This window comes from Eutrema salsugineum, unplaced genomic scaffold, assembly GCF_000478725.1.
Source record: "Eutrema salsugineum unplaced genomic scaffold, Eutsalg1_0 scaffold_6, whole genome shotgun sequence".
Taxonomy (NCBI): domain Eukaryota; kingdom Viridiplantae; phylum Streptophyta; class Magnoliopsida; order Brassicales; family Brassicaceae; genus Eutrema; species Eutrema salsugineum.
Window position 1 is genome coordinate 1,003,188 of NW_006256547.1, and position 11,159 is coordinate 1,014,346.

Sequence of the window (11,159 nt, forward strand, 5' to 3'; positions counted from 1 at the left end):
CTTTGATCACAACAAATTATCGACATGGAAAATATATCTCTTTTTTTTGAGAAATTGAACAATGTATCTTATGAGTAATTTATATATATAGAACCCGTTTCTCCAAGAACTAAGGAGGAAATTATTGATGTTTTGAAGTAAGCAATTTTCTTGTTGACGAAAACATCATTTTAAGTGGAGGACCATTAAGGTCAAGAGAAGACTCGTTAACTTCGTGGATGTACATGCACGCGTGGTTAACTAATTCACAAATAATATAACTTTTTGAGACATTAGTTAATTATACGTTGAATAGTCGACCAAAAAATGGTTTAGAGGTTTGTATAAAAAAACAGTAAAAGGTTATCTAAACTGGCAGCAATATATTTAATTAAGAAGATGATAAAGGCGTTGATTCAGCCGAAAAACACGGGTTTGTTTCCAGTTTCTAAATTAAACAAAAATCGGGTAACAGTCAGAACCTTATAATGTATATACTAGCTAGAAACAAATTATCTTACTTGCAGCGTTTTTCTTATTATATAATTTTATTTTTTTGTTCAAGTGTTACGTGTTAGGCCGTAAGAGGCAATGAGATGGAACAAAAAAAGTCTAATGCCATAAATAAATCAAAACCAACGGTGGTCAAAGAATCGAAAGAATCTGAATCTCTCTAGGATCGCCCGTGAAATTTTGTTCTTCAACTATTACATCTTCGCTTACGTCACCACCAGTTGGATGATCGAATTTTGGTATGCCAATTATTTAAAACAATTAGTTAGCCCTCTTTTTTTTTCCCCCCATTAGCAACACTTATAGTCCATTAACTTTTTCTATTACAAAAGTATAGTCGGTATCCTAGTAATAAGTAATAACTAGATGTATATATATATACATATATATATACATTGATAAAAAAAGAAAAAAAAAAAGACTACATTGAGTCATTGATCGCGTTCATATCAGGTTTAAGTAGATTTTTCAACATACATCGTATCGAAAAACTGGAAGCACATGGCAAAAGGAATAAGATCCTAACAAATCGTGAATATTATTCATAAAAAATATTGGGTAAAAAATGATTCGTTAAGACTGTCGTCCATCTAGTATATCTCGAGTGTTTGAATGTTTATGTTCACATAAAGAATATGTTTTTTGGTCAACATTGTCTAAGCAAATACGACGGAATCTATGAGCATTTAAAAAAAGAATTAAAAAGCTCGTTTAATATGACACGAATTATATAGCTTACAAGAGTTCAAAGGCGAATATCTTATTTGATTGAACAATAAGCTAAAATGCTGATGGCTCCGCTGGCTATGTTGAAATTGGCAAGCTTTTTTTTGTTTCCTTTAATCCTTTAATTTTCTGGTTTTAAAGTTCGACACTTCGTTGGAGGGATAGCCCTATACATGATCAAAAGTTAATGCCGCTCATAAAAAGGTATATAACACATAAAGATCATCATTCATAATCCTAAGAATCCTAAAAAAAAAAGTTGGATTGGTTTTCTTTTAAAATGTAGTATCTGAATTATTCTTAGTTGGTAAAAAATGTCAAACGTCCGTTCCCATCTCCAAGAATTTTATTCGTGGTTATTGTCAACAAGCAAGAAGTGTATTGGTGTCAAGCCATTGACCGTGTAGTTTAAATCGTAAACGTGATCAAAATTAGTAAGACTGAGTTTCCTTGAATAACACAGATTCCTAGTAGGAATTTGAATTCTTGACCTGCTATCTCGCCTCCCAAAAAGTTTATACTAACTGATTTTGATTTGAATTTTCCTTTTATATCTCTCGGAGTTTCTAGAGTTCTTAAAATAAATCGAGTTTCTTCTTTTCAGTGTCGACTGTAAATAGAATCAATATAATTATTTTGATTGAGTACCAAACAGTCTTGTTTTACATGCATATATATAGTAGAGTCCACAGTTTTAACATATTGTTACACACACAGACATACGTAGCTGATACATTTCGTGAAATAATTTATAAGAAACCACTATTTTGATGTATGTTTATAATCTCCAATAAAATGATTGGTAAAAACAAGACAAGTACTTTTTTTTAAAGCAAAACGACTATATATTGTTTTTGCTTACAAATTTTACATAGACACACGGCATACCGTTATAGACCTAGTAGTCCTTACTTACTATTTTTATGCAGAAAATCACCGTTATTCTTATATAGTTATATGTGTATATATATGGAGAAATCTTACACACACATATATATATATATATACATTAAGTCCATTGAAGACTATAATACTAAATGATATGAAATAAAAGGCAACTTTTAAATAAAATGTATTAGTTAGTAAAATATACTAATGTAAGTTTTCCCACGTTAAATTTATTTAAATATAAAATGGAGGTAGTTGAAAACTTTGCAAATGCATCACAATTAAATAAAATGATATTTCTGGAAAATTAATTAATTTCTGGAGTAATCTATTGCAGCTGAAGCTGCAGCGGGTTTTCGCACAAAAAGGGTGCTAGTGGTTTTCAAAGACAAGGGGCGTTTTCGAATTGCACTTAATATATTGATTATTATATGTACTAATAATTACTAGAAGTCAAAAAAAGTTCAAATAATTACTAAGTTTGATAAGAAATTTATTTTATACTAAATCTGATCAAATATTTATTTTTCTCCAAATATCGTTCGTGTTATATCTAGTCCTCAAACATTGTATATATCATATTTACACACTTACATGCATGCCATGACACATGTATATTTCATCAAATGACACCAATTTTGTGACAATGTGATATCCTATAATATTACCCAAAACTTATCACTACATAGATAATAATATTTGATAAGTACGAAATCCCAAATGGTCACGAGAACAGAAACGGTCCAAAAACCTATATCCACGTGCAAAAAAACAAGAAGCGTTACAACTTACAATCAAAATTCAAATTGTCCTGATAGGTTCTAAGATGCTCTAAAACTCCTTCGTAAAGTCACACATATTTAGACACGTGATTAATCATCTCTCGCATATTCGTATGGATATGAGCCCTCTTTGTATAAAGATTTGGTTTGGTGCTCACTATTGTTCGAATGATTCGATGCACTTCAGAATATAATTTTTTTCCATTGCTCGGACGTTAAAAGAAGGCTATGTCGAATTATCGATCCGTCTATTTTGTTGGATATATCCTATTTTTTCCATTAACCAATTAATTAATGTCAGCTCATGAATCTATGTTAGGTCTATAAGAAAATTCGAGAGCTATTGGTTTGTTGTACGATGATGATGATTCATCTTGATTAATTTAATTATCTTACTAATAATTGTAACGTCATTCGTGAGGAAAATTGCACTTAATAACCAAAATACCTAACGTAACTAAGAAAATAACCAAATATAAAACTGGTCATAATAAATACCATTATATTCTTATGTTACATACAAACACACAGTTTGTTCTTTTTATCTTTTCTCATTTTCTCTCTCTTTCTTTTGTAATTTTTTTATTCTTTCATCTTTTTATAGTTTGACATGTTATTATTTTTTTTTTTTGGTTTTGGTTATTCAATAAATTCACACTTTTAATTATCGCACTTGTGGTTGTATGCATTATATAGGGGTCAGCCTCATATATACTTGATTGTTTATAAAACCAGTGAAGTCGTTTAGATTGGTTATTGTCAAGACTCAAGAGCTGTGCAACGTGATTTTATAACTTTTACGATCTATATTTTCACTTTTTAAAAATTCTGTAGAGCAATATTTACATATAGTAAAAAAGTCTGAAATTTCGGATAACCACAATAATTCCGAAAAAAAAAATCATAGAGTTAGGTGTTTCGTTAAGGATTTTATCATTATGCTAATTCTGCAATGTCTATGTGCCAAACCCTTATTCAAGCCTATATTCGTTAGCATTTATATTTGTTTTGAAAATTATGCATATCGTTGTCGCAAATTATAATTTTTTTTTTTTTTTGCGAGGGCTTACATTCCATCCTAAAGATGTTTTTTTGACAATTAACATTATAATTAAACGATCCACCATTCAATCAAAATTTGAACTTATGTAAGAAAATAACATAAAGATTAACAAGTACACCTTTCTCAAAAAAAAAAGATTAACAAGTACTTGCAAATATTTTACCAAACAGTTATGTTTTTGACGTTTTGTAACACAAAACCACGTGTGTTGAAATAAAAATAGGATATTTTCGACATTGGTCAATAACGTTTTTAATATTAAAAAATTTGGTTTACCCTTGTTATATTTTGTTGTTCAATAAAATGGTCATGACGATAGAATGTAATAATAAAAAAAATCACTGAATATCTTTTAGACCGTGAAAGCCTTGATTTTTTTTTTGTTGTTATTACATTTTTCTCACTATTAAAATACTCACACATGTATGCATAATATAGTTCCCCTAAACAACTTTATTTTTTAGTTAGTGAGAAAAAAACAACTCGAACTTAATTATCACATGATTCGGCGACTTTAGCTTATTAAAAACATACTTACTTACCACGTTACACGACCAAGACTCTGAGAGAGAGAGAGAGAAAGACCAAGACTCAGAGAGAGAAAAGGAAAGAGGTTCCTTTGCATCAGGGACACGTGGCATTATGTGGGACCAAATTATACCAAAGAGAAGAGTCACCACCTCCTCCTTAAGCTGGGCCTCGGTCCCATGGCTCCCACTTGTGTAACAAGACTCTCTCTCTCTCTCTATCTCTAACTCTTGTGTTCGCTTGTGCTTCTATATAACCACCTCTTGGACTTCCCATTTCTCCCACACTATCTCTCTCGTCTCTTCGAACACTGCAAAAACCACTTACAGATTCGAATAACAGAGCAATTTCTTCCCAATTCACTCTCATTTCTCTAACTTCTCCCTTGATCCCATTCTCTTTACATAATCCGTTTCAAGATTCATCTTCTTCAATCCCTGATTTTCTCAATTAGGAGACCAGTCGATTTCACTTCCACCTCCTCTGTTCTGAAAATCCCCTGTTTTTGTTTCTTCTCCTCTGTTTTATAATGGTGAGCCAAAACGTCGTCGTATCAGACGCCAAGTCTGGAATCATCACGGTATCCACCGTCTCAAACTCCTCGGTATTTACTCCGTCCGCTCAAAAACCACCGACTGCTCCTGGTCACATATCAATTTCCAAGAAAAAAATCCTCAAAAACCTCGAAATCAATGGCGCTCAAAGTCAGAGACTCAACTCTTGGGTTGACTCCATGAGAGCTTCTTCTCCTACCCATCTCAAATCACTTCCTTCTCTTTCCTCACAAGAAGAGCTCAATTCTTGGATTGTAAGCTCCATCGCACACTTTTCTCAAGCAAACCTTTGTTTTTTTTTTTTTTTTCTTACAAAGTAATGCTAATTTTTCTTCTTCTTTGATTTCGACCAGAAACGACATCCATCTGCACTAGACATGTTCGAACGAATCATCGAAGCTTCGAGAGGAAAGCAAATCGTCATGTTTCTTGATTATGACGGTACTCTTTCTCCAATCGTCGATGATCCAGACCGAGCTTTCATATCCAGCAAGGTTCTTATAATTAGTCCAGATAAACAAATTCATCATTTTTCCCTTTTAAAAATAATTCTATATTTATCAAAAGAACAAAATAAATAATAATTATCTCTGTTTTGTGATTCCCAGATGAGAAGAACAGTGAAAAAAGTGGCCAAGTGTTTTCCAACTTCTATAGTTACTGGTAGATGCATAGACAAGGTACATTTTTGTAAAGTAATTTCTTTTTTCGGCTAACTTTCATTGAAATATACCCCCCAAGGTAGAATACATTAATGTAACCAATTTAAGTTTTTTCGTAGGTTTATAGCTTTGTGAAGCTCGCAGAACTGTATTATGCTGGAAGCCATGGAATGGATATTAAAGGCCCAACAAAAGGGTTTTCTAGATATAATAAGGTATATAATTCTTAGATTATTAAGCTCAAATATTTTACAAATTACAGTCCTAAGTTTCTTTAGATTTTTTTTTTTTGTCTGTTCTTAATCAAACTTTTTCTATAGGATAAACCATCTGTTCTTTACCAACCAGCCGGCGACTTTCTTCCCATGATCGACGAGGTAAATATTTTGTTTAAAAAGAAAACAATTTTTTTTAACTATTTGTTTATCTCTTTAGCAAAAAAAAAAAAAACTTTTCTTTAGAAAGGGAATATTTTTGTTATGAAAGGTTTTATAAAACAAAATGTTCATCTCTCTGAGTGTATGTTTATCTTTGAGTGTCTTAGATATAAAAACACTTGTTGGTCTCTGAGTGTCTCTAATTGAAAATCTATTTTTAAAGGTTTTTAAACAACTAGTGGAGAGAACCAAATCAACTGCGGGAGCCAAAGTAGAGAACAACAAGTTTTGTCTTTCTGTGCACTTCCGTTGTGTCGACGAGAAGGTAAAAAATTGCTGTAAAATTACACAAAAAATTCCGATTAAATAAAGGAAGTAAAGCTAATACAGTGAACACTTATTATTTTTATTTTTTAAAAAAATCTTTAGAAATGGAGCGAATTGGCTTTAAAAGTTCGGTCGGTGGTACAGAACTACCCGACATTGAAATTGTCCCAAGGTCGGAAGGTATGACGTGGCATCTTCTTGTTGGTAATTAAGTAAAATTAGTATCCAACTACACTTACACTATTATTTATAGCAATTGAATTTACATTTTGTTTTTTTTTGAACTTTAAACAGGTTTTTGAAATCCGACCTATGATTAAATGGGACAAAGGCAAGGCTCTTGAGTTTTTGTTAGAGTCGCTTGGTGAGATTTTCTCTCCCTCTTGTCTTGTTAACACAATATTTTTTTTTGTTGCTTATTTAACGTTTCATAGCAAAAAAACGTATCTTTATTTTGCAAAAACCCAATTATATATATGTATATATATATGCATATATATTTACTTATAAATTTGAAATTCTGGCTGTTGCAGGATTTGAAAATTCTAACGATGTATTTCCGATTTACATTGGTGATGATCGAACCGATGAAGATGCTTTTAAGGTATACAAATTTATTTGATATTTTCAATGTTTTATAAATATTCAAAATAATTATGAATTTTTAAAAATTCATGTAGATACAGACATACAGTATATTAAAACTACCCAATTTTAATACGGGTAAAAGAATCCACAACGTCGCTTCTTACAAAAAAAAAACTACGATACAATTCATTTTACATTACTAATTGTGTTTTTTTTTTCTTCGATTCAATTTGTGACGTCTAAATTAGCTACTGCAAGAGAGAGGACAAGGCTTCGGTATTCTTGTCTCCAAGTTCCCCAAAGACACCAATGCGTCGTATTCTTTGCAAGACCCACCCGAGGCAAGTACATATACAAATATACGTACAATTAAAAAAATATATATATCCATATACGCATATATGTAATATACTCACCATATATTAATACGTATGGTTACGCAATTATGATGATCTAGTTCTGCTACAATATTCAGGTGATGGATTTCTTGAGACGGTTGGTGGAGTGGAAACAAAATTCAGCAATGAACGTGAACAATGGAGTAACTTTAGTATAAAAATAATCATTACCATAGGTGCATATATATATATATATAGTTGATGATATGTATCAATGGATATCCCTAACCTATAATGGAGCCTTGTACAAGATATGTAAGGGCACAATTTTAATATGCCCTATTTAGATTGATCTTGTTCATCATAATTCCTTTGTTTTAGAAAAAGATGAACAAGAACTTTTATCTGATTGGGGATATATTTTTCTTTCTTTTTCTAAGCCTTCAAACTATATTGCTTGAAGGCAGTTTTTACCTTGTAAACCAAAGAAATAGACGATTATAAAGGAAGGGGTATATATACCTTTTGTAAAATTCTAAAGAAAATGTGCATTATTATATAATATAATAACATTTTGTTTCCTATACGGCTATTTGCGTTTCGACAAATCATATTGTTAAATGTAATTATAGTTGATTTCTCAGATAAAAAGAAAAAAAAAAACTAAATTTTGCAATATTTTCGTTGTAGACGCTAAGCTTCATTCCCAATGCTTGAAACCATTCTTAAAAACAAGGAATTTAGAATAGCAAACAATACGTCATGGGAACCGGAAATTAAATTCTAAAATAACATTTACTTTTAAACTTAAGAAATAACTTAGTAACATAATGTATAACAAATAATTTGTTTAATGCGAGATTAATGGGATGTCGATTGTCGACTAGTGAGAATAAGACACACATCCATGGTAGGTCCGTTACTTTTTTTCCCACGATAATGACTTAGAAATGACAACTTCTTCAACTTCCAAGTTTTCTTTTTCTGTTGGGAATTAAAGTACATTTTAACACAAAAAAAAGAACGGTTAAAAGTACAATTTCTCTCCGGTTGTAACTTGCACCGCATGAAAACATACATACGTTAAGCAAGTAAGCGTTCCTCTTTATGTCCATATCATATGAGTTCGCGTTGATCATTTACATGTGTCAATGTTGGAAATGTCTTCTATTTTATTATTATTATATTATTTTGGGCTGTGGTTCGTACCTCCCCAAAACATTTTATTAATATGGTTCTCTACCAAATGTCAGTCGAGATTTTGATCTGGCTATCACAAACATTAATGCTCAACTGTTCATATTAAACCTTTTAAAAATGATCATGAACCTGTGTATATGAATAAATGTGCACATGGGGATGCATGTGAAGGAGAATGCCCTAACAATGGGGAGCCAAATTCAATATGCACGTGTCATCGTATTTGTCCATTCACTCACATCCTAAATTAACAAGAAACCAATGAACCTATGATGTTTTACTGGTTAAAGAATTCATTTTTGTAAACTCAACTGGGGACACCATGGCTCAAGTTATATTTTTTTTAATTGCGATTTTAAGTACAATTTGTTATTTAAGTTTTTTGAACATTAGAATACGCGATTTTTTTCACAGACTACGGAAATTAGTATGGGTAGGTTTTAATATTTAAAAAACAAGGAACAATCAGTCGTTTGTATCCCAAACAAGGAGAACGAAAATAATTTTTTTTTTTTAAATGTCCATGAAAAAAGCAAATGGCCCATTAATCAGCCACACCATTAAACATAAGTAGTGGACTCGTCTTCAATATCTAAATATTGGGCTTTTCCAATAAACATGGCCCATTAATCAGCCACACCATTTACAAATGAAAACAGAAAGATAGTATGTTCACTGGTCCTTTACAATCATCCAGAACTTCCATTACAAAGCAATGGAAAGATACTTCCGAAAAAAAAGAAAAAAAAAAAGAAGAGTTGAAAACGCTTATGTGGATCCAGAGAGTTTATCTATAGCCTCCCAATCAATCTCCAAAGAAGGAAACTTCTGCAAACCCATAAAAAAGCTCTCATCTTCCTTCATCCACTCTCTTGAGAAATCCAACAACGTTATATCCGACTCAGGAGAGGAACCCGAAAACCCGCATCCGAAATTCTCCGAATCTTCGCGTTCTTGCTCCGGTTTAGGACCCGTGTAATGAAAACCAAAGGACCCTTCCTCTGTTTTCGCCGGTTTCTTAACCTCAGGCAGAGTATCTGAGCTATTGCAGATGGATTCGATCTTCGCGTTGATAGAAGGAGACAATGACTGTTTATACTCTCCGTAACGAGCGATTATCGGGAAATTGAGACGAGCGTTTTCTCCTCTGATCTTATGAGCAGCTTGATCGTAAGCTAATGCAGCTTCTTCCGCGGTTTGAAACGTACCGAGCCATAATCGGGTTCGGTTTTTAGGTAAACGAATCTCAGCAACCCATTTGCCCCAATGCCGTTGTCTTACACCTCGGTATAGTTTAACCGGTTTGGTTACGTCGGTTTTCTTCATTGGTGTTGGTTTGACGGTGAGAGGATGGAGTTTCTGGCCACCGCCGCGACGGCGAGATTGGTTTTGCCGGAGATGTAACTCTGTTTGAATTTGGAGGATTTGAGTGGGAGTGAGCTGGTTTAGCCCAATTGGACCGGCTTGGTATACCGGTAAGGTTTGGTTATTAGGAGTTAAGGGTTTTGGTTTTGATGAAGATGGAGTAGAAGATGTAGTAGATGAAGTTACCTTCATGAACGGTTCAAGAGCATTCATAAACTCTTCTATGCAGCCATTCATGTTCAAAGCTATTTCCATTGCACAAAAAAAAATTAATAAATAATTGGGAGAAATAAAGACGAGCTTCTGGAGAAAAAAAAAAAGAACCCCTACTGAGAAAATAATTTGACTAGATAATAGAAAAAAAAACACACGAACTCCGGAACTCTAAACAGGAACGAAGATTCTTGAATTTTTTTTTGTTTGTTTAAATTTGAAATATTCTCGTGTTTGATAGTTTCCCCATATTCGTTGGCTTATATATGTGTTTGTTTCGACCATGGGGTCTTCTATGGTGAAGTCAATGAGGTTGATGACGACATGCGTATATTGTAAATACTATTTTAAATTTTACAAACAAGTACATATTTGTTTTGCCCAAAAAGAAATGCACATATATAAGACAATGAATGCATCGAAATAATTAAGAATATGATCAAATAAACGCGTTGACAGTTATTATGTCCACTCAAGTACTTTTATGTTTTACTGACCCATACAAAGTTATGGAATTTTACTACAGTATATATGTTAAATTTTCTGCCTATAGAATTCGAATGAAACACACAATCCCTTAATGCAACAATTTCCTATAGCATTATGTGAGTTAAGTGAATATTCTCCTTCTTTTTACAAAACTTACCAACGATTCATTTAAGTGTAAGAAGTAAAAAACACATCAGTAAGGATAAAATCATGAAAGGGAACCAAATAGACTGGAACCAATCAGCTTTGAGTATGAATTGAAAACAAACGGGCTCCATTGGGTCCCACATATCCCACATAAACGTGTTCACACGTTGTGTCCGACGTGGATTTGACTTGTAAACTACGCAAGGCACATTCTACAATTTTCAGTCTCATTTTAGCAGAACAATTTCTTCACCTAATGCCTTCTTGCTCATTTTTGTTATTTATAAACCGACATAAACGATTTTTTAGTTCGGAAATTACACATATTATTTTAAAATTGTTAAATTATATTTTTTATTATAAGATAACATAGTATTAAAAGAATTGAGGATCGATTAACAAAAGAAATGAGGCTCAATG

The 11,159-nt window shown here is 32.4% G+C and overlaps 2 protein-coding genes across 2 annotated transcripts; one reads left to right on the plus strand and one right to left on the minus strand.

Annotated features, from left to right (window-relative positions):
• The first annotated feature begins 4,767 nt into the window (after window positions 1–4,767).
• On the plus strand, window positions 4,768–7,858 carry LOC18011623 (probable trehalose-phosphate phosphatase J). Its single transcript, XM_006394012.2, has 11 exons — window positions 4,768–5,287; window positions 5,387–5,527; window positions 5,642–5,713; window positions 5,815–5,910; window positions 6,016–6,072; window positions 6,296–6,397; window positions 6,502–6,579; window positions 6,694–6,763; window positions 6,933–7,003; window positions 7,236–7,328; window positions 7,463–7,858. The coding sequence occupies exons 1-11, from the start codon at window positions 5,009–5,011 to the stop codon at window positions 7,541–7,543; spliced, it is 1,140 nt and encodes a 379-aa protein (XP_006394074.1). The 5' UTR covers window positions 4,768–5,008; the 3' UTR covers window positions 7,544–7,858.
• A 1,435-nt stretch (window positions 7,859–9,293) lies between these two features.
• On the minus strand, window positions 9,294–10,145 carry LOC18011616 (ethylene-responsive transcription factor ERF057). The gene has a single exon (XM_006394013.2). It carries the CDS (start codon window positions 10,143–10,145, stop codon window positions 9,294–9,296), a length of 852 nt encoding a protein of 283 aa, XP_006394075.2.
• Between the last annotated feature and the right edge of the window lie 1,014 nt (window positions 10,146–11,159).